This window comes from Anabrus simplex, chromosome 3, assembly GCF_040414725.1.
Source record: "Anabrus simplex isolate iqAnaSimp1 chromosome 3, ASM4041472v1, whole genome shotgun sequence".
Taxonomy (NCBI): Eukaryota; Metazoa; Arthropoda; class Insecta; order Orthoptera; family Tettigoniidae; genus Anabrus; species Anabrus simplex.
In genome coordinates, this window is record NC_090267.1 from 361654565 (window position 1) to 361679092 (window position 24528).

At 37.3% G+C, this 24528-nt stretch overlaps 1 protein-coding gene across 5 annotated transcripts in view; it reads left to right on the top strand.

The window, feature by feature from the left end:
- Window positions 1-261: 261 nt before the first annotated feature.
- The window catches only part of LOC136866376 (phosphonopyruvate decarboxylase), an 83582-nt gene continuing 59315 nt past the window's right edge, over window positions 262-24528 (top strand). The window contains exons 1-2 of one of the 5 annotated variants that reach the window (XM_067143269.2): window positions 262-298; window positions 13276-13416. In XM_067143269.2, coding sequence (XP_066999370.2) covers window positions 13300-13416 — 117 coding nt within the window. In that variant the 5' untranslated portion in view covers window positions 262-298; window positions 13276-13299. Of the gene's footprint in view, window positions 572-2388; window positions 2606-13275; window positions 13417-24528 lie in introns of those variants that run through there. The other 4 variants (XM_067143268.2, XM_067143271.2, XM_067143267.2 and 1 more) reach the window with 4 other exon arrangements.

The window sequence follows — 24528 nt, forward strand, 5'->3', positions numbered from 1 at the left end:
TGAACTCTGTATTGAATGAAATCAAGTCGTTTATTAACTCGTGTATGATGGATGTTGGTACTGTGTACCGGTAGGTACTGTACCATGCGAAACCGGTAATTCCCACAGTGCAGAAGGATAGCTCGATCGAGATTAATTCAAGAAGCGCTCCGTCACTAGCTTATTTATGAGGTGGTACTCTGCTAAGACTAGCTTGTGATTGGCCTTAGATATGCCTAAGATGTACAGTCGACAATGACGTCAAAGAAAGAAACTTCTTTCGCGCTTGGTATTCGTGTAGTTTAGCAAGTGGCAGCAGGTTTGTCCACGTTTTAGGTTGATTGATGATTGAAAGAAGTTGTTAACTCTGAAGTGTCATTTTTATCCGATATTACTTCTAGGTCTGGGAAAGTAATTCCACCGTAACTATTCATCAATTTCTAGCGGAAAAGAAGTGAGGAAAATATTGGTAGGCCCCTACCCTGTCTAAAAGATCTAGGCCTAAGCATTTATGCAGACGTTCCGTACGTGTTTTCGGCACAGACTAGTATCACTGAAAGTTACGGTATTTAGTTCATAATAAATACCTACGGTATGTCAAAATTTCTGTGTAAAGATACAGTTAGGTAGAATGCCATTAGTGCCAGTATTTTGCATGTCAGTCACTTTTATCCAAATAAGTTGTAGATAATAATAATAATAATAATAATAATAATAATAATAATAATAATAATAATAATAAACAATCTTATCATAGCACAGAGAAAAAGAGTATTGCTGTACCAATAGGCTAATCATGACAATAATAATTAAGAAACCTTTGATTTTAATCCATTAACTCTTGATAGCAAATATTAATTCATAAGTAATTGGGATTAATCTTTATTGGGCAGGTACAGTATAGAATAATAAAGTGTTAAAAGCTTTTTTTTTTTTTTTAAATTAGCTGCATCCTGCTCCTCTTTCTTTTCTTTATAGCCTTTCTATAGGAACCATCATTAGCCAGAAGAGTAGTTGTTTGATTCTTGTTTGTTATTATTGAAATCGATTTTTGTAAAGATTGGAAAACAATTTATTACATTTAAAGAACACATTAAGAGTGAAGATATTATTCTTCCACTGCCTGACTACTTTCATATGCAAGTTTTATCTCATCAGAAGGAAATGGTTTTTAGGCCATTTACTTGGACTATATAGATCATACCGGTACTACAATCAATCTATATCTACATTGTTCTGAATTTTAAAAGAATGGTACGTTAGGCCTATTTCTGTATCGGTCGTGTCCATAGTAACAAAGAAATGCGCTTTTTAATTTCCGTAATTTCTGTCTGTATGTGCGGTGTGTACGCGCATCACCCAAAACGGCTGAAGAGAATTTAATGAAAATCGGTATGTAAAGTCGGGGGATAAGTCGCTACAATCTAGGCCATAAATAATTTTATTCACGCTGAGCGAAATGGTAGTTTAGGGGAAGGCCTAAAATTTAATTCTCAAATATTTATGTTATTAGTGGTCCTATCGATAAATACAGCATAACTAAAGTTATATAGTATTAAATGTTCAATCACTCATGTATTTTTACCGTACCGGCTGTGATAACGGAGATATTCATGAATTTGGATTTTTGTTGCTAAGTCCATATCAGCGCCGAGTCACGAGAAAATGGGTAAACAGAATTTAATGAAAATCGATATGTAAAGTCGAGGAATAAGGAACTACAGTCTACGCTATAAACAATTTTATTCGCCCAGGTTGTAATGGTAGTTTAGGGGAAGGTACCTAAAATTAATTTTTAATTACATATGTTATTGGTCCTATCAAAAAGTACTACATAAGAAAAGTTACGGTATAGAGAAAACAATTTTCGATCATTTATGTCTTATTCAGTTTTACCGTACCGACTATGATAAGAGTAGTACTGGTAGTGATGGAGATTATTTTAAGAGGGACTACAACAATGCAACCATCCTCTAGCCTATATAACACTAATCAAAGGGAAAAAAATGGAAGGGGTCCGACACTTCAAAGAATGAAGATATCCCCCTAAGAAAGACAAGGGCCACGAAGGACGTGAAAATGAAAGACTCCGTAGGTCTCCACACATAATACTGTCGGGGTCAGAAAATGACAAGCGTTGACCAAGGGAGGTTGGATAGAATAGGTGAAAGTGAGTTTGTGGGGTCACATTTAGTCGCCTCTTACAATAGGCAGGGGATACCATGGGTGATTTTTTACCGCCCCACCCATAGGAAAATGACTATAATAAGAGAATTCATGAATTTAGACTTTTGTTGCTTAATTCATATGAACACCGAGCATTGCTGTGTGGAAATATTGTTCAATCATATTAACTGGCGATGTATTTTGTCATGATTGTCTTAAGGTGTGAAAACGCATAGTCACTGGTCCATATCGACAAGAGAAATTGTGAAGATGATTATAATAATGAGGAAAAAATCATGAAGGAACGATCGCTTGAATAATAAGACAAGAGGGAGTCTTGAAAGAAAGGAGGACTCACTTTACATAAGATGCCCTAATATCACAGATTCAGAAGAAACTAAATGTGAAGGCCTACAATATAGAGAGCTCATAAAATTGATCAACAATGGAAGAGAAAAATGTAAGTACCGTATGTTACAGGATATAACATACTGTCTAAAAGATCTAGGCCTAAGCATTTATGCAGATCTTCTGTAGGTGTATTCGGCACAGACTAGTATCACTGAAAGTTATTTAGATCATAACAAACACCTGTAATTCTTCTGTAAAGGTCTCTCTCCAAACCTTTTGTTATAGCCATATTACATTCTAATTGCACTTTCAATTCATTCAAGCCCACATACAAGCATTGCTTATGCAGGATTCACTGTTGTGTATTCTTAGATAAAAAATAATGTAGCTTATCCATAGCTGTGAATAAAATGAAGTTTGCTATTACTACTACTATCAACTAGTGTACATACATTCTGAGAATTCTAGCTGCCCAGGAACACTGACAGTGACTGTTTATTTACACATTACCAGCGTGCATTATTTTATTCATAACTCAGATTGTATCTGATGAGGTGATGGTCAGGCAGTTTAGTTAAACTTGACAAGGAAGAGACTTATGTGTGCTAATTAATTATTTTTTTATTTCAAGCTTTCATTTCATACCCTGATGGGGCTCCTAGAGGTTGATGCTCTCTCTCAGTACTGGTAGTGATGGAGATTATTTTAAGAGGGCCTACAACTATGCAACCATCCTCGATTGAAAATACCCTAGTTATTATTGTAACTCTTTAAGGGTGGTTGGAAATTATAACTTAGTTTTTAAATGAATCTTGGTACAATTTTTTGTTCTGTAATACAAACAGGGATTGTATCAGTTTCTTAACAAAATGTAACAGATATAAATGGCTTTAACATTTGTGTGTCCATGGGTTCAAATGTTTGATTCTATGAGTATGTATTTATTTTCTGTTTCACTGTTCAGTCAGTTACCACTCATATGTATTTTGGGCAGTTGCCCAGGTGGAAAACTTCCAATCTGTTGTTTATATAGTCTTTTGTTAAATGTTCAAAGAAGTTGAAGATTTATTGAACATCGTCCTTGGTAAATTATTCCAATCCCTTACTTCTCCTCATATAAATAAATATTTGACCAATTTGTTCTTTTAAATTCCATTTTTGTTTTCATATTAAGATTTTCTACTTTTAAAAACACCACTCTAGTTTATTCATCTACAAATGTAATTCCATGCTATCTCTCCCTGACAGCTTGAACATACCACTTAGTCGAGCAGCTCATCCCAAGTCTTCTTAGATCAAAGTTTAAAATATTTTCACTACTCTTTTGTTGGAAATCATCCAGAACAAAATGTGCTGCTTTCCTTTGAATATTTTCCAGTTCTCAAATCAAGTAATATTGCTGAGGGTTCCATATACTGAAACCATACTTTAATTAGGGTCTTGCTAGTGACTTAAACTCCCACTCATTCCCATCCTCTAAATACCCTCACAACCATATGAAGAAATCTGTAACCTTCATTTACATTTCCATTAATGTGATTACCCCATTGAAGAACATTCCTTATGTTAATATTTGGTTACTTATAGTGATTACTTCCACTCCATCAACAATGGAATTAAAACCGAGAAGACTTTTACTCTTGGTGGAACTTACAACCTGACTCTTCACCCCATTTACTACCATACCACTGTCCGCTGTCTGTCTCACGTAATCATAAAGGTCTTTTTTTTCAATTGTTCACAATTCTGCATCTTATTTATTATTCTCTACAGTAAAACATCATCTGCAAAAAGCCTTATCTGTGATCCTAGTTCTTCACTGCAATCATTCATACAATCACACCTGTCCTTACAGACATCTTTATTCAGTGGACACCTCCCTATATGGACATTTTTTCCATGGACAATTTTATTTTACATAAGTGGACCCCTCAAACCCTGGACAGGAGCCATTCACCATTAGTCTTGTCCACTTATCTTAAACAGACACATTCCAAGACACTTTCTTTACAACGGGCTCCGTTATCCCTTCTTTTAAAACCATTCTGCAGACATATGGGAATTTCTTTTGAATGTACTATTTCGAATCCAAAGAACATCTAGTTGTTCAGGAATGCTGCCAGTGTGTTTGTTTAATGGATACCAAAGGATTTTCCAATCCAGTATGCATCATTTTATATATAACTGAGATTGTATCTGATGAGGTGGTCAGATAGTTTAGTTAACCTTGACAAGGAAGAGACTTACATGTGCTTACATTTCTTCATTTCAAGCTTTCATTCCATACCCTGATGGGCTACTAGAGGTTGATGCCCTTTCTCAGGCCAGGAGAAGTGTTGCGGTGATTTGGAGTGCAGAGAAGGGTGAGAGGGAGTGGCTGTGGCCTATAAAAGGAACTGTCCCTGTATTCATCTTAGTCAAGAAAATAGAAAACCATAGAAAAACCATTCTGAGGACAGCCAAAGGTGGGACTAACCCACTGCTGGCATGCTATAGAGCCGATGCCACTCTGTTCGGTATGCGCTAAATATTGAGACAGAAATACCATAGCATTTCAATTGCCCATTAAACATGGGTCAAAAGGGGTGAGCATGTTTAGATCTCAAGGCAATAAGAAATCTAATTACAGAAAGTGCGAAAAGACTTTCAGTGTGAAAACCAAACCCCATGGCTCAAAAGTCCCGAAGGGCCATGGCCTACCATGCGACCGCTGCTCAGCCCAAAGGCCTGCAGATTATGAGGTGTCATGTGGTCAGCATGACAATTCTTTCAGTGAAAAAGCTCTTCAAAAAATTCCAATGAGGTAACACAATTGTGAAGAATAAACATTACACTTTAAATCAGTGGGAAGAAAATAGACATCTAGGAGTGAAAAGAAAGTGAGAGTTAATTTTTACAGAAGTGAATGTGTATATGAGTGGTTCAAGTGTTCTTTAGTTAAGAAATAGTGAGTGAGTGGGCCAATGTTACAAGAAAAATCACACAAAATGTCAAATAATCTGACAGTTGAGATTCTTAATTAGATTTAAAATTTGTGTGTCATGCTGTATGAAGAAAAGATGTTCTGAATTTAATCAGACAAAATTTAAACATTACTTCCTCAAAACTGTAATGTTTGTAAAGGCTGTAAAATCATTTCTAATATCCCCCATTCCAATTAGAAATGATTTAGAATAATCAAAATCAAAATATTTTTTTTTACAAGCTTGTTTCAGTAGACACCTCTTGTAACAAACACTTTTCCACGGAACTGATGGTTTCTGCAGAAGAGAGGTTTCACTATATTTCAGATATGCCACTATATCCAAACACATAACCTGTTTATAAGCATTCTTTTTGATTATCCCGGTCTAGAAAGCCAAGAATAACGGCTGAGAGGATTCGTTGTGTTGACCACACAGCACCTCATAATCTACAGGCCTTCGGGCTGAGCAGCGGTCACTTGGTAGGCCAAGGCCCTTCAAGGGCTGTGGTGCCATGGGAGGGGGGGGGGGGTTCTGATTATATTAGACACGTTTGCAAAATTACTATCTGGTTTGATAGAAGGCAGTTCAGTTTTAGGAAAGGTTACTTGCAGGATTCCAGAAAAATATAGCAGATATTTTAGATTCAGGAGGCCACATGGACTGTACTGCTATTGACCTATCCAAGGCTTTTGATAGGGTACATCCTAGGAGGTTATTGATGAAAATGAGGGCTATTGGACTAGACAAAAGAGTGGTTGAATGGGTGAGTACATTTCTAGAAAACAGAACTCAGAGAATTAATGTAGGTGAAGTGTGATCTGATCCTGTAATGATTAAGTGGGGGGAGGAGTCCCCACAGGGCAGTATTATTTGACCTTTATTTTTCTTATGGGCCAATGACCTAGATGTTAGACCCTTTTAAGCAACAAGCATATTCATTATCAGCATATTTTTCTTATATATATATCAAATCAAAATCTCTTTATTTGCAAATGAGGTGTCTACCTCAGTGGCAAATGGTACACTAAAATACATTATTGTCAAGCACTAAATTTTAAATTGACAAGAGAAGAAAAATATTTTTTCTAGAATACAATAATATAAAATTTATGCTAACAATTGTTTTTCTATTAAACAAACAGATCATCCTTAATAAATTTATATTGTTTACAAAATTATACTTATAATATCTCCTATACTTACAAACATAGTCAATTCATATACAGTATGTGGAATTACTTCAAATAATACTATGCAACTGGTATAAGATTAAAATTTACATTGCATTTATTTACTTTTTTTTTTTTTTCTTTAACCCATTTTGGAACCTAAGTAGCATAACAACCTGCTGCGTCTTAACCAGAGCCCCCTTTTGCCACCACTTTCTAAATGATGTTAGTAAAGAACTGCAGTAAAGAACTACAGTAGTAAATGAGTTGCAGGATTGTGAGCAACTGCAGGGGGACCTAGACAATGTTGTGAGACGGACAGCAGATAATGGTATGATGGTAAATCAGTGAAAAGTGCAGTTGTAAGTTTCACCAAGAAGAAAAGTCCTCTCAGTTTTAATTACTGTGTTGATGGAGTGATAGTACCTCATGGGAAACTGTAAGTACTTAGGTGTTAATATAAGGAATGAATGATCTTTGTCGGGGTAATCATATTAACGAGGTTGTTAAGAAAGGTTGCAGATCTCTTCATATGGTTATGAGAGTATTTAGGGGTTGTAGTAAGGATGTAAAGGAGGGGGCGTATACGTCTCTGGTAAGACCTCAATTAGAGTATGGTTCCAGTGTTTGGGACCCATACCAGGACTGCTTGATATGAGAACGGGAAAAGATATAAGGGACAGCAGCAAGATTTATTCTGGGTGATTTGTGACAAAGGAGTAGTGTTACGAAAATGTTTGGGCTCTATCAAAGGGTAGGAAGGGTCCACCTATTCAATACTATTAGTTTGTATATTGTCTTATAAAACTGGGACTAGTTTCGACCTCATATATATTGGGTCATCTTCAGCTACGCTCTAATTGGAAGACATATGCACACATATTATCAATAATGATATAAACACTGATATGACACAATTTACAGTCTTAATTTAAACCATTGATGATGTATGTATGCCGGCCCCGTGGTGTAGGGGTAGCGTGCCTGCCTCTTACTTGGAGGCCCCGGGTTCGATTCCCGGCTAGGTCAGGGGTTTTTACCTGGACCTGAGGGCTGGTTCGAGGTCCACTCAGCCTACGTGATTAGAATTGAGGAGCCATCTGACGGTGAGATAGCGGCCCCGGTCTAGTAAGCCAAGAATAATGGCCGCGAGGGTTCGTCGTGCTAACCTCACGACACCTCGAAATCTGCAGGCCTTCGGGCTGAGCAGCAGTCGCTTGGTACGCCAAGGCCCTTCAAGGGCTGTAGTGCCATGGGATTTAGTTTGGTTTTTATGAAGTCTGAATAACATATCTACACTTTAAATTAAATAACACATCAAAAATGTTGTGGTTGATGGCAAACTATTTTGTCGTTTCTACAGCAGCTATTATTTTTGAGTTGATCTGGGAGTTGGTATCCTTTTCTGTGTAAACACTGATATAATTTAAACCATTGATGAAGTCCGAATAACATATCCACACTTTAAACTAAATAACACATCAAGAATGTTGTGGTTGATGGTGAACTCTTTTGTCGTTTCTACAGCAGCCATTGTTTTTGAGTTGATCTGGGAGTTGGTATCCTTTTCTGTGTAGACGAGCAACTTGTTGATATTCATGTTTGTGCAATAGTAATATGGGTCAAGACTTATGTAGCTTTAAGGGGAACATTTGTACTTTGAATAGGTTTCCCTTCTTATCAATGTAGTGATCTATTGTGTAATTTATTTGGAGGTGAATGTCTTTATGTTGTTTACAAGTTACGTGCACTTGGTACGGATACCAACACCAGACTGGGACATTCACCTCCAAATAAATTAAACAAGAGATCACTACATTGATTATAAGGAAAACCTACGCAGTGGCCTCCACGGTGTGCACTAGCCATGTGTGCTGGTGGGTGTGCTAAGTACCAACTGATGAGCCCATCTTAGCACACGGGGGCAAAACGGTGGTAACCAGGAATGAGTTCGCTGGAAAATTTATAATGTCCAATAATGGACCATTTATATTGGTATGTAATACGTTTCGAGCTGTCAGCGGAGAGATGGTGTGGGTTGATATTAGTAGACGAATAAGCTTGAGTAGAGCTTTGAAAAGTAGGAAAGATCATAATATGAAGATAAATTGGGGTTCAAACCTCACTGTTGGCAGCCCTGAAGACAGCTTTCTATTTTCCCATTTTCACACCAAGTAAATGCCAGGGCTCTAACTTAATTAAGGCCATGGTTGCGTCCTACCCAGCCCTAACGCCGTCCTATCATATCATTGCCATAAGCTCTCTCAGAGTCAACAGGACAAAAAACACACAGCAAAAAAGGTCTGTCTCAGGTTGTGACGAAGACTGATCATGATCACCCTTTGTTAATCTCTTTTCCTTTAACCACATATCCATCTAGATTCCTTTTGACATGACGCAATGTAAACCACAAGGATGACAGGCAGCTGGCTGTATTTCAGCTGAGCACAAACAAGCAAACTCCAGGTACTCTGCGTCTTCATCAGCACCAATCAGAATTTAGCCTTCTCATGGTCAGTATTAAATGCGAATTGCACGTGTCAATTGAAAGAAAAAAATAACGGCAAAAATGAGCACCTGGAATCTGAGAATATAACATAAATACGTTCAATCTCACTGGCTATTGTTCTCATGTTTAATGGCGCAGAATTATTTTCCGTTGTTAATTATCTTAAATTTCCTTATGGCTGATATAAATAAAATGAAAAGCTAAGAAAATAATGCACCACTCTTGCACACGTCTATGCTTTAGTACATTGCCAAAATCTTAATTCCAGCTGCTTTACCAGTTTTCAAATTTTGTCTTGTTTTGTAAATATCTTTGTTATCATAGGTAAATTTTAGTACTTTGGTAGTATTAGTCACTTCCTCTATCTGGACATTATCCTTATATCTGACTATCTTTACATACTGCTGACTAAATGCTTCTGCCTTTTTTAAATCTTCATGTGTACACTCACCTTGCTCATTAATGATTCCTGGAACCTGCTTCTGCCTTAAAGTACCTATAGGTATACATACCTTTCCATTTATTTATTCATTCATTCATTTACATATTGCTGACAAAAGGTCCCATGAGCCTAGGGAGAGTACAGTACATACTTTTGTTAAAGTGACATTAATAATTACATTACAGATGGTGTAGTATAACTTCGTCAGTAAAGTGACAGATACATTTTTGGATAACTAGGAATTTTTAATGTGTTAACATCATAGTTTTTCACAAGTATATTCATATATTGCATGGCTATAAGATATTAAATATGGACAATGTATCCATGTATTTATATTAAGATATCTGTAAAACACGGAGGGACAGAGCCCGTAATGAGGAAATCCACAAGCAGGCTCAAGTTGTAAGACTGCAGGACAACAGAATTATAGAGCAGCGACTGAGATGGTATGGACATATGCAACGCATGCGAGATACCAAATTACCAAAACAAATGTGTGATCTAAAACTTGAAGACAAAAGACCAACAGGGCGACCAAGACTCAGATACAAGGACATGGTGAAGATTGACATTGAACAGCAAGGACGTACTTTGGAAAGCATCAAAGAAGGAGAGAAGTTCAGAGACCGGAACTGGTGAAGAAGCCTCGTTCGCCTACCCATTGCTTAAGATGGAACAACATGGGATATGTATGTATGTATGTATGTATCTGTATAGGAGTAATATTCCTTCAGTTTTTTCTTAAAACATTTAACCAATTTACAGTTTTTTATAACAGGAGGCAATACACTATATTCCCTACACATTGACAATTCTATGCTTTTCACTCTGTTGCTAAAATTCATATGACTGCAAATTATAATGGCCATCATATTCAACCCATTCGTTCAAAATCTCATGAACAGCTTGCAGTGAATATGCCGATGTGTGAGCTGTCCTGTTGGAAGTAAGCATACTGTTTTCCTTCTTCTGTGAGCGTTTGCGTGAATCATCACAAAATGTTATTCACAAAGCACTCTGAATTCACTTTGTTTAAAAAGAAATTTAGGATCGATCATCCATTTTGGACTAATCACACACCATACTCTTGACTTTTTGTTTTACAACAGAACTTTGCAAACTGCATCAGGACTTTCACTGCCCCAATACACCATTCTGACCATTCACACAACCACTGAGATGAAAGGAAGATTTGTCACTCACGGGATCCACAATTCCATCGTGTATGACTTATAAAATCCACCTACAAAACTAGGCCAGTAATACGATTTAATTTATGAAGCACAGAAATTCTGTATTGCTGTGTTCTCCTCCAGAGGTACAAACTCAAGACAGCAGCTTTCTCCAAGAATCGACCCATAGGAAAGTAGGAGGAACTGCTATGGAATTATATATTAAGGAGTCAAGCAGCGTAGGGAGCTGGGATTCATTGTATGTGTAATAAGGTATTAAAAACTAAGGAAATTGAATTTATGACTGTGATTGGTGGAGCCCGTAACCATGTAGAATGTTATATGGTGCAAAATCATAGAACATTTTCATAGACTCTGAGAACATTGGGTGGGGCTCAGAGGTCTATATAAGCCCAGGCAGCCCTACCCCGGGACCTTCTGTTAGAAACTCGCTGGTGCAGGTGCCAGGCGAATCTCTGTCAGTCAACAAGGAAATTGCACAATTAATAATAATAATAATAATAATAATAATAATAATAATAATAATAATAATAAGGGTGCACGGCTGTGAGCTTGCATCCGGGATATAGTGGGTTCGAATCCCACTGTTGGCAGCCCGGAAGATGGTTTTCCGTGGTTTCCCATTTTCACACCAGGCAAATGCTGAGGCTGTACCTTTATTAAGGCCATGGCTGCTTCCTTCCAACTCCTAGGCCTTTCCTATCCCATCAGGATTACTTCATTCAAGAACTGGAAAAAATCCAAAGAAAAGCAGCTCTATTTGTCCTGGGTGATTCCTGACAAAAGAGCAGCATTACGAAAATGTTGTAAAGTTTGGGCTGGAAAGACTTGGGAGAAAGGAGACAAGCTGCTTGACTAAGTGGTATGTTCCGAGCTGTCAGTGGAGAGATGGCGTGGAATGACATTAGTAGACAAATAAGTTTCAGTGGTTTCCTTAAAAGTAGGAAAGATCATAATATGAAGATAAAGTTGGAATTCAAGAGGACAAATTGGGGCAAATATTCATTTGTAGGAAGGAGAGTTGGGGATTGGAAAAACTTATCAAGGGAGACGTTCAATAAATTTCCAATTTCTTTGCAATTATTTAAGAAAAGGCTAAGAAAACAACAAATAAGGAATATGCCACCTGGGTGACTGCCCTAAATGCAGATCAGAAATGACTGAAAAAAAAAAAAAAATTGAATTGACATGGTCAGCGACATGAGGATTTTTTAATGGTAAATATATTTAACTTCATTATTTCTCACCATATTTTAATATTTCCCTCAAATTTTCCCAGGAAGGCTGTTTGTTTCTCTGGAAGGCTGTTTGGTGTCCTCACTAGAAGTCTCAGGCATACCCGTAAGGTATGCATACTAGAGCTTGAAAACCACTGCTCGATTGATCTCATCTGGTTTTAACACCACCATGTCTGGGACATTCTTCCCTCTAGTTGGTTATGTCACTAAATATTCAGCTGCTCTCCTTTCCAGATTACCTTGTTTATCATTTCTTGGTAATGCTTTCTGTCCTTTACATTACCTTCCCAGTTAACATTTGAGAAATTGATATGTAAGATTGTAAATTATCTTCTGATACTAGAAACTCTTGTGTACCCGTTGTGGACAGGTTATATTTTGTAATTACAGCAGTAATACCATCTGGTGGACATGAGTGGCAACAGAAGAGACAGAGCACATTTCTACTAACAGCAACAGTCAATCAGCGTAATTTTACTGTTGATGAGTTTTAAGGGCTTAGAACTCCCTCAATCTTCTAGTGAATGTTCTTTCATGTTTTTCTTCTCGTTTCTACAGTCATTATCTTCTAGCTCAATGAATGCATCATTTTACAGCTTATAAAAATAATCACTACGACCACCACCATCACCACTAGTTCATTACCATGACGACTGACCAAGATTTCTATGTCAGCGATGCTCACCATTGATGGACTTAGTAATAAGAATGAAATTTATGAATATTTCCATGTAGTTAAATTGTTTCAGGTATAAAAGATTGGAAATTGGGTTTTCTATAATATTTGTTATATGCACTATTTAAATAGAACTAACATACCAAGTTTTGAGAAATTCTTTAAAGCTAAAGGTATCATGACAAACAAACACACAAAAAGTGAAATGAACCTATTTTCAACTTTTGTATGGAACGTATTTAATCCAAGATAAATATCAAATATGAGGCAACAATTTTAATTGTATTTATATAGATACCGTAGTAAATACATGCCGCAGTTCATGTGCAGGAGTTGAAAATGATGACAGGATGTCGTGTACAATTGCATAGGCCTATATTGTAAAAAAAACTCTCTAGTTAAACTTAAAAGATAGGCCTACAATATTTCTTACAGTATATACTGGTATATGTGTATGGTCATTTTTTACATTTAATTAACAAAAGAGTTAGGTACCATTCTAGGATTCCAATAGACCTGTAGGTTCTATGGGTTCAAGAAGAATGACAGTCAGAAATTGACTTTCTTTTTTCATTTTCTCCAGCCATTATTGAAGCTGTTTCAAGGAATGTCTTTTATGAGAAAATGCCTAATACCCTTGAGGAAGATTCTACTGGAAAATCCTAACCTAAGAAATTCAAGGTCCTCTTTCAGTACAGTTATTGACACACCCACACAAGATAAGGTAAGAAAATACATACAGTACTAATATCTTCTTAATCAATTCTATAACTCAGTTGAATATAGGCCTATGTTTTCAGCATTCATTTCAATATTGTTGATGCTCAAGTACAGTAATAGGTGATAGATTCTAATTCCATAAATCAATGTTTTGTTTATATCAGAAGTGTTCTACCTGTCGTAGTAGCATAATACAATAGGTACTACTATATAAGCTTTAAAAAAAAACACCCAGCAACACTTCTTCTTTTCTACCGCTTTTCCCACGCCTGTTGGGTGGCGGGTGCGGACTGCATAGCATGTAGATTTGGCCCTGTTTTACAGCCGGATACCTTTCTTTCCTTATGCTAACCCTATACGGAGGGGTGTAATCACTATTGTGTGTTTCTGTGGTGGTGGGTAGTGTGGTGTGTTGTCTGAATATGAAGAGGAGAGTGTTGGGACAGACACAAACACCCAGTCCCTGAGCCAGAAGAATTAACCAGAAGTGATTATAAAATCCTCGACCTGGCTGGGAATCAAACCCGGGACCCTCTGAACCGAAGGACAGTACGCTGACCATGCAACCAACAAGTCGGACCCAGCAACAGTTCTATATGAACTAAATTTATATGATATACTAGACAACTATTATTTGCCCTAACAGTGTTTAAAATGCACAATTTTTTTTTTTTTCTAGTTGCTTTACTTCACACCGACACTGATAGGTCTTATGGCGATGATGGAACAGGGAAGGGCTAGGAGTGGGAAGGAAGCGGCCGTGGCCTTAATTAAGGCACAGCCCCAGCATTTGCCTGGTGTGAAAATGAGAAACCACGGAAAACCATTTTCAGGGCTGCCGACAGTGGAGTTTGAACCTACTCTCTCCCGAATACTGGATACTGGCCGCACTTAAGCGACTGCAGCTATCGAGCAATATATAAATGAAACATGTAATAACTTATATAAATAGGCTTACTTTCACTCTCAAAGTTGTGGTTTATGGTAACTATGACCATGGCAGAGTACAGACATATGCGGCTGTTGATAATGCCATCCATGTGTAACTTTTGACCAAGTAGGTCCTCTGAAAAAACATATTCCACATCAACATTCATCACACGTGTTGACATTTTACCTACTTTCATAGTAGGTATTATCAAGCTGAATATCAACTGTTCTTTCATCACAATGCAACAAGCCTATGGCTATGACCAAATCATACTCTATGATACTATAAACCTTGCGAGCCCTTGGCCTACTGACTAGCAGCTGCTCGTTAGGAAGGAACTACATATTGTGAGATCAGCATAATGAATCCCATTGTTGTTGGTGCCAGTTTACTTAATTGGGGCAGTTAACTTTCTTGAGTTGCAGTTTAAGAAATTTTTAACACATCATCATCATCATCATCATCACCATCATCAATTTTTTTCTTTGAGTAATAACCACCTGTAAAAAACTTAAGTAAGATTAACAAAACAGAAACCTTAAAGAATGGAGTTTGTAGGATATAACATGTCATAGGGTTAACTGCGGAATAAATGCATCTGAAATAAGGAAATGATTGGAGAACAAGATAAATAAAGGAAGCTATTGGTCTCTTTCTTTATATTCCACTCTCTCAGGCAGGTCTTATGGTGACAATGGGATAGGACAGGGTTAAGACTGGGAAGGAGGCTACCATGGCAGTGAGTTAAAAGACCAACATGTATTTGGTGTGTAAATGGGGAACCATGGAAAACCATCTTTAGAGCTGCCAACAGTGGAGTTTGAACCCACTATCTCCTGAATACAGGTGAACATCCTAACAGCTGACTCACTTGGTAAATGAGGGAGGCTGATCGAGGACTAAGATAAAGTAATGAGATATACAGACAATTTATTGAAAGGTTCCTCCTGTTCCCTCCTCTCAGGCAGCAAAATCCTGCAGCATGTGGGGAAAAGTTGCATATTCTCAGCTCTGTGAAACTATGTGGCAAAGATATCATCCGCTAATCCTTACCAGTGAAAATCTTCCAATGTACTGATTGCGATAAAAGATTCCCACAGTGAATCCTAGTACAGTTAGTTAACATTTGGGAGTAATATTGTGTGGCTATTGCTAACCTGATGCAGCCCTTGTAAGGCAGACCCTCCAGCAAGGGTCTGCTGTCTATAGGAATGATAATGTGTGTGGCACATGAGTTGCAGGAATGTTGGGGATTAAGTGTTTACAATTAAAATATCTTGACCCAGCTGGGCATCGAACCGAGTATCCCGTAGATGCAACATCAAGGTGCTGGATGCTCAACCATGGAACCATACTAAAGTAAACTCATATACTCAAGATGGCACAGCTCTTTTAAAGCACATCCCTAATGGAGATGAGCTGCATGTTTCTTGTTAACCTCATACCAGCCCTCCCACCAGCCTTAAATCTCTGGCAGTACTGGGGATCAAATCCGGGTCCTTTGAGGAAGGCAGCTAATAATGCTATTGTTATGCTACAGAGGATAACATTTGGGAGTGCTTAAATACAAGATACTTGAGTAGTAATGGCATAAGAGAATATGAATTTCAGGAAAAAGAAATCAGTTCTTTATCATTTCTTGAGACTTATGGCAATTCAAGAGACATCAAACACATCATTTTCTTATTGTTACTATTATTGTGGTGTGACTGCTCAGTGACTTCATCACTGTATTCTCTCCAAAGGGATCACAGTTCAAATCCTTTCTGATGTAGATGAGGTTACTGAAATGAAAAGTAATGTTCATGTGGTCTGGATTTGATGTAAGACTGGAGATTCCATATCTAAGATCACAATATCAAAATAAATACAAAAATATTATTATTATTCATTCATCTCGCTTCAGCCAGCTATGGATTACATCACTTCAACTGTCTCCTTTGGGTTTTGACATTTGCCTAGTACTCCTGCATTTATTCTCGGTGTTGTTCCTTTCTCTTCTGTGTCCATGGCTGTCCTGTTTATAGCTTCAGCTTTTCCTGGAACCCATGACATGCTTGAAGCTTTTTCTTGAGTGGGGCATGCTGTGTGACCTCCAGTTCTTCAAAATCTCTTACTACCTCAGTGAACCAGCTCCCTTTGATTTTCTTGTCCTGAAAGTAATGATCTGATTGGCCAATCTGGGTGGTTTCATTTGAATCACCTGTCCATAAAAGTCAAGCCATCTTTCTGGATGGTGTCAGTTACCTTCTCCACATGGGTGTATAATTCATGGTTGTGCCATTTTCTGAATTTACCATTTTCTTTGACAGAGCCCAGGATTTTTTTCTCAAAATCTTTATTTCTTTGGCCTCCAGTTTTTCAATCAGGCCTTTCTTGTTTATTGTGAGACATTTCATAGCATATAAGACTTCTGGTCAGATGGCACTGCAAACTTTTGTTTGTAGACATCCTCAGTTAGCTGGTATGCCATTTCCATTTTGTTCATGCATGATGTGAAGGCTTCTTTCTCAGACATATAACGTTCTATCCACTCTCCTAGGTACTTACATTTTTCTGCTTGCTTCATTTTTTCTTGTCCCATCCCTAGCTCTCTTAATATTTTCTCAAAGGAGGTCCAGAGTCCCACCTTCTAAGAATGTGCCCTAAGCTGACTTTTTTAAGGGAAACAGAAAAGTTGTCAGGATCATCTGCAAATGCTAGACAATTGATTGCAACGTTTAGGTTTCTGTGGTTGAGTCTGACCCCAATTTTGATTATTTCATAATCTATTTATATAAAACACTAATGTGTATGTTTCACAAAACTCAAGCTCTTAAACCAGAGGGAGTTAAAAGGTGCGGTTTGTACCAAAATCTTCCAAATTGTCTCAATAGTACAGGAAAAATCTTGCATTTCTTGAAATGTCAATGGAAATATATTTATAATTATAATATAATAATCCATCGTGCAGTCACCAGGATTAAATGCATAGATTCACTGTCATTAGGCAACGTACATAAGATAGGCAATACAAGTCAAGGAGCCATTTTACGTCCATGGTGTAGGAAGCCATTTTCGGCCCCCGGCATGAGGAGCTATATTCAGTAGGTAATATCCAGAACTGTTTGTGTGTATGTGTGCGATGCCCAGCCAAATCTATGCCAAGCAGAGATTTGAAATTGTTAACAGAGGTATATTCTTAGATGAATCTTTTTACAAGTCAAGACATGCCTTCATTAATTATTTTATTACTTTTTATTATTTCAATTATTTATTTTATAGGGGCTGCCTGGCCGAGGCGGTAAAGGCGTGCTCGGTTCGCCCGGAAGGACGTGGGTTCGAATCTCCATCAGGAAGTCGTAAAATTTAAGAAACAAGATTTCCACTTCCGGAGGTGCATATGGCCCTGCGGTTCACTCAGCCTACACCAAAAATGAGTACAAGGTTAATTCCTGGGGGCAAAGGCGGCCGGGCGTAGAGCTAACCACTCTACCCCATCACGTGTCGAGGTTAACAATAGCGGAAGCATTTACCTTCCACTCCTCCAAGGGCCTTCATGGCCTGTACGGAGGGTGACTTTGTCTTTGTTTTGTTATTTATTTTATGGGTAAAGCTCAATATTTACCCAATATTCATTTCATTCACTTAAAATTTTCATGCATGGCTGTGGCAAATAGCAATTCTTGCTCCGAGAAATGAAGTTGTGAACGTCATCAACAAGCATTTACAAGAATTACGTGGTGTTCTGCAAATGTACAAGTCTAAATCTATTAAAGAAAATATTTAAAATAGTCTATGTTGGGCCCACCTTGTCAATACACTTTTAATGATGAAAATTATTTATTCTATCATACATGTTTCAGGAACAATATGCATTCTCTTCATCAGTGAAGTTAGAATAAATAATTTTCAATCAATAAAAGTATACTGACAAGGTTGACACAACATAAACCATTTTAAATAGTTTCTTTAATAGATTAAGACAAGTCAGTACAGGATCAAATAAAATACCTATTATGGTTAAGTTTATAAAAAATGTACAAGTCTTTCGACGCGGCATGTAATACAGATGAGGCTGTCAACTACACAACAGAGCTTTTGAACAACTTGGAGTCACCTGGAGTATCCTTAAACATCTTGGAGCTGAATATTACTGGAGGCACCATCATGATCGGACATGCCATGAGCAATGTAGTAGTCACTCCTGAGATTCAAATCATCACTTCAGATATACCGTTTCAGTTTAGGTGTCTGCAGTTCTCCGTTTCTTTGAATTTCGCTAGTTGCATCAAGAAGGCACAAGGACAATCACTTAAAGTTGTAGGACTCACTCTTTGGAAACGATGCATCTCCCATGGTCAACTATACATGGGTTGTTCAAGAGTTCAAGTTCAAGAGTTCCAGCTCCAAATGGAAGGACACTTAATATAGTTCATCCCAAAGGTTTATAAGGAAAAATTAATTTGTTTTTTATACACTATTTTTTTAAATATTGTTTTAATATTATTTGTACCATTCACCAACCCGGTATCTTGGGCATTGAAAGTAACAATATAATTAAAAATAATGTAATTGTTTTGCTTTTAAATAAATGGTTTAAAAACATCTAATGGTTAAATTAATAAACGTAGGTGAAGCTGCGGGTACATGCTAGTTTTCAGTATTTTCATCATTTCTTTGTGCCAGTCACGGATGACTTTAATGAGGAAGCAGTTGAAAGCCCATTTCCTTGCCTAACTCCTGTCATGATCTCAAAGGCACCTGAAATCTCTCCCCTAAACTTCACTTTAGAGGTGGTGTTGGTGAGGGTTTTCTGTATGATCACCCTTGTTTTGTTGTCTAAGCCACATTCTTTTAGGATCTGGATTAGGGTGAAATGATCAATCGAGTCATAGTCCTTCTTGAAGTATACAAAGGTCTCCGTACATTTCTTATTCCTGACCTTCACATAAGAAAGTATGGATTTCAAGTTTAAAATCTCCTCGGCACATGAATGCCCTATCCTGAAGCCATATTGGTACTCTCCCAGTTGTGTATCTAGTTGCTCCTCTGCCCTAACTTGAAGAACTTTTCAGATAAATTTATAAGTTATTAGGAGGAGAGAGTTGTGCAGTACTTGTTCATGTCTGTCTTGTCACCTTTCTTATAAATGGAGTGAATCTGGGAAGACATCCAGTCATTAGGAAGTTTTTCAGTTTCCCAAATCTTGCAGATAATTTCCATTAGTTTATCCAGAGTCTTCTCACATACGTTTTTCAAAGCTCAGCAATTATAGAGTCTTCACCTGGTGCCTTGTAGTCCTTGAGTGAATGAATGATATGTTTGATTTCTTCTTTCATGGGAGGAGATAAATCTAGGTTAATGCATACATTATCCTCAAAAGAGAAGGCAGAAGCCTCACAGTTGAGAAGGGACTCAAAGTATTTTGCCATAATCTGGCAGTTGTCTATATCATTGTGAGCTACTTTACCATTTGAATTTTCGAACTTTAGGCTGGGAGGGTTGTATTTGCTGAGATTGTGTTTAAAGGCTTGATAGAAGTTTTGTGTATGGCTGTTAATGTCACATGTTTTCTGGTGTCCAGGAAATTTGTCCTGTTAGCTTCATTCTTTTGCGAGTTCCACCTCTACCAGGCAAGTTGTCTTTTCCTTACCACTGCTTCGCGTTCACTGTTCTGCTATGTACAAAGCATGTTTAAGTAAGTACTATTTTTAAATATGGCCACTGCAGCATTTTGGTCGTTGTTCAGAGTAAGCGCGCTCAGTACATACATCTGTAGGCTAGTAACAAACTCCATTATAGAAGCATTCACCTGTATTTACATTTGTTTGTGAGTATTGAAAATGCCTCTGTCAATTAACAGTCCAGCTGAGTGTGAAGTACATGCTGTGATTCTTTACATTTACAAGTAAATGCAAAAGACATGAAAGCTGTTGAAATTCATTGGCAGATTAGTGTATGAAGAACACAGCATGAGTGAAGGAATTGTAAGGAAATGGGGTAGAGCATTTAAAGAAGGCCATACTAATGTCCACAACGAGGAGCGTAGTGGGCGACCATCTGTCATTACTGAAGACTTGGCGCAAAAAGTCGATACAGAGGTTCGAGAAAACAGACACACTACGACTTCTTCATTAAGTTATGAGGTGCCTGAAATTTCAAGGAGTGTTCTTTATGAAATTGTGTCAGGATACTTACATTATTGGGAGTTGTACTCGAGCTTGGTACTGAGGATTCTGACAGAGGTGTACAAAACCAAGCATTAGACAGTGCTTTGACTTTCCTTGAGTGGTACAGTAATGAAGGTGAAGTGTTCCTCAGTCAAATTGTCACCAGCGGCAAAACATGGATGATTTAAGTTATGCCAGAATCAAAAAAGCAATCATGGAATAATAATAATCGTATGGCCTCAGCTACCATGTGGAGACATTTCAATTTGACGCCATCTGGCTGTCTGCTCGTCAATTTCGACGTTCCGTTTTACTCTAGGCCCACTAGATGGCAGACCGAGTAAACCGAAACTCTCTTGGGCGTCTATGGCTGAGATTTAATGAATTTTGTCGGGTAAACACCAAATGTGTCACCAGAGATCTTTTACATGCTGACATCGTACGACATGGAGTGTCGAATGGACTTTTTTCCGCCCTTCAAAAATCCGACTACCTCTGCTGGGTTTGAACCCGCTATTTTGGGATGCGGAGGCCGACACTCTACCACTGATCTACAGAGGAATGGAGACACTCAACATCACCCAAGAAAGTGAAGTGCAAGCAAACAATTTCAGCTCACAAACTTATGTACTCTGTGTTTGGGATAGGCAGGGTGTGTTGCTTGTGCAATTTTTGCACCAAGGTGACACAATAAATGCCAAGATTTATTATGAGACCTTATGTAACCTCCATTATGCAATCCGAAACAAACAGTGTGGCATGCTTAGAAGGGTGATTCTTTTGCTTCATGATAAGTACGACCTCACACGGCTAATCAAACCAAGACCTTATCACTTCATTTGGCTGGGAACAGTTTGATCATCCTCTGTATAGTCCTGACTTAGCTCCTAGTGACTACAACTTGTTTTTGCACTTGAAAAAGCATTTAGGAGGTCAGCACCACGACAATGATGATGACCTAAAAACGACGAGCTGCAGTGACTGGCACATCAGCCGGCAGATTTCTATGAGGATGGAATTCAGAAGCTGTTTTCACAATATGACAAGTGCCTTCGCTTGGAACTTATGTTGAGAAGTGGTTTAAGGTAGGTACAGGCTTACATCTAAAAAAAGAATTGTTTAAAAAATTGCATTACTTAGGTATTTTTCTATATCAAAACGGTACTTATCACAAGATATTAGAATAATTCCGTATTGACGGTTTACACTTTACAAAGGAAAAATTAAATGTATCCTCCTAATTCAATACAAAACAATTCCATCATTAGATGGAGCAATAAAATTCAAACATGTTTCGACTCGTTTGAGCCATCTTCAGTGAAATAAGCAGGGTTAATGTAATCTACATAATCATCATCATCATCATCATCATTATTTCCCTTTATCCAGCTGTAGCCGGGTAGGGGCAAATATGGTTCCTCTCCACTTTCTTCGGTCTTTCCACCACTCCTCCAACACTGTGTCCCAGTCCAGGTTTCTTTCTATAATGCTGCGTTGGATGGTATCCTTCCATCTCAATCGTGGTCGTCCACGGCCTCTCCTTCCTTGGATTTGCATTTCCATCACCTTTTTTGGCATTCTTTCATCGCTCATTCGCTTTATGTGCCCAAACCATCTTAGTCGGCTCTTCTCTATTCTATCATTCATTTTTTCCACTCCAATTTCTTCCCGGATTTTCTCATTCCTTATTTTGTCTCTTCTACTCTTCTGTATCATACTCCTCAAGAATTTCATTTCGGCTGCCTGTATTCGACTCTCATCCTTCTTTGTCATTGTCCAAGTTTCTGCTCCGTAAGTTGTTATGGGTACGTAATACATCTTGTACATAGTATCCTTTGCTTCCATTGGCACATCTTTGTCCCATAACATGTTTCTTACACTATGATAGAAACAATTTTGAACCTGGCAGTAGGTATAAAATGCCTTTGGGTGTGGCGAGCCCATCGTAACAATAGCCTATATGGACAAAGCAGATATGGTGCCTGTAATCTACATAATACAAGCTAAAAATGTGCTAAAAACATAATCAAGGAACAAAAGAAAAAACAAAAGAGACGTGACAGAAATAAAAACAATAACAATATACAATATTTACAACACTAGATGGAGCAATAAATAACTTGCTGAGACAAATTCAGTGCTAAAAAGGTTAATATAAAACATAATTGAATCAAAAAAAGTGTGCTAAAACTAAGAAAATAAAATAAATGATACAGGCGGAAATGAAACATTAAGTGCTAATGGTGAGGTTGCCGGCCTCTTAGTCTAAAAATTTTAGTTTGATAACAATTCAAAAACAAGACGAAATCACTGTGTTGAAAATTCAGGCTGACAGTCTGAGAGAATGCTGCTATTCTAAAATTTTTAATTCATCAGCGTTTTTCCATCACTTATCACATACATTTCACCTGGCACGTTGTCTCCTCTCAAACTGTGTTTCTCAAGCTTTTTCACTACCCTTCTAGTTATTCATGGTGATAGTTTTTCTATACGCCAGACACTAACGCCAGCGCGGTCACCTTCAGAATGAGACTGCCGTTGAGACTTATCGAGTGTAGACGTAGGAAGCCATGTCTCCGCTCTCATCTCGCAAGATGAAACTCAATCCAACAGGAGTCAGATAGAAATGAGTTCAACATCCCACTTAGGGATTATTCTTGTATTTAATTATTTCTTTTTACATTTTGTATAATGTAAGACTAGTTAGTTATTTGGGTTCTGGTGATTACAAATGCATGGGTCAAGATTGGTAAGATACGATTAGAATTCATCTTCACTCTTGTAAGTATAACCTTAATTATTTGTTGAATCATGTAATTTATTTTTATCATATGTTAATTAATGATTGGTGGAGTTATATGGTGTGATTTTGGGGTTCAATATTCTACTTCTATTTGCCGTTTGTGTGCCATGTTGGTGATATTTAATAGACTTGCCATTGTTTGACCAGTAACCTTGCAATTCTGTTTGGTTATCCAATTTTTTTCCCCTTTGATTATTATTTTGGCTCATGTATGGTGTTTTCTGGTATTATTTCCTTTGGTGCATGTGTTAATTCTATTAATTTTTCTTGTGCCTTGTAGATTTGGTATTCTTTGGCCTGGTTCTTGTTGATTTTCATTTTGTCATTCCATTATAATTTATTATATTAATTGCATTTATTTTGATTCTGTAATTACCTATGCACTGTGTAATCACCATTTCTGTCACCCCTTTCTTCTAAGTTAAAATATTATTATTACTATTATTATTATTTTGGTGTTTCGTAAATGTCATTTCACATGGATACTTTATCCCCATAGTACTTAAAATTTATATAGGTTGATTAGTACTATTATTTATTAATTCAAATATGGTAAGATTTTATTTCTCCTTATTATGTTAAAATCTTTCATTTACTTAAAATTTCATATTAGCTACAAAGTTCATATACATAAGTAATTTTTAAAGTATCCTAGATATTTTAAGGCTTGTTTATTTAAGGTATATAGTTTAACTGAAATATTCTTAAGTAGGATGTGTAACTTAAAATCCATTACAGTCGAACCTCCTTTCTGCGGACACCATCGGTTCCGAGGAAAATTATCCGTTATGAGAGGTATCCACGAAAACAAGTTTGTAAAAATAATCAAACCTGAAATATAAGCATACATATCTTTATTTTTATTATTCTAAGTCATTTCTGTGTTAGTATTTCATAGAGAGTTATTATAAGTGATTTTACATCATTTACAAACATTACAGCTTTGTGAAGTAATCCATTGTTACTCATGTTTAACAGACAACTGAAATGATACGGTATTTCTGTCTCACTAATTAGCGCCTGTACTGTCCTTTCCTTCTCAAGTTGACTACCTGAGCTCGACCTTATCAGCGACATTCCGAGTTATGAATAGAATGATGCAAGAAGGGAAGAAAATCCCCAGGTAACTTGTGAGTCAACAGTCTCTGGCAGCATTTCTGGACAATTAGAATTCTTGGAATAGGCCCATACACCACTAGGTAGAACTGCATTCCCATGTACCTTCTCTCC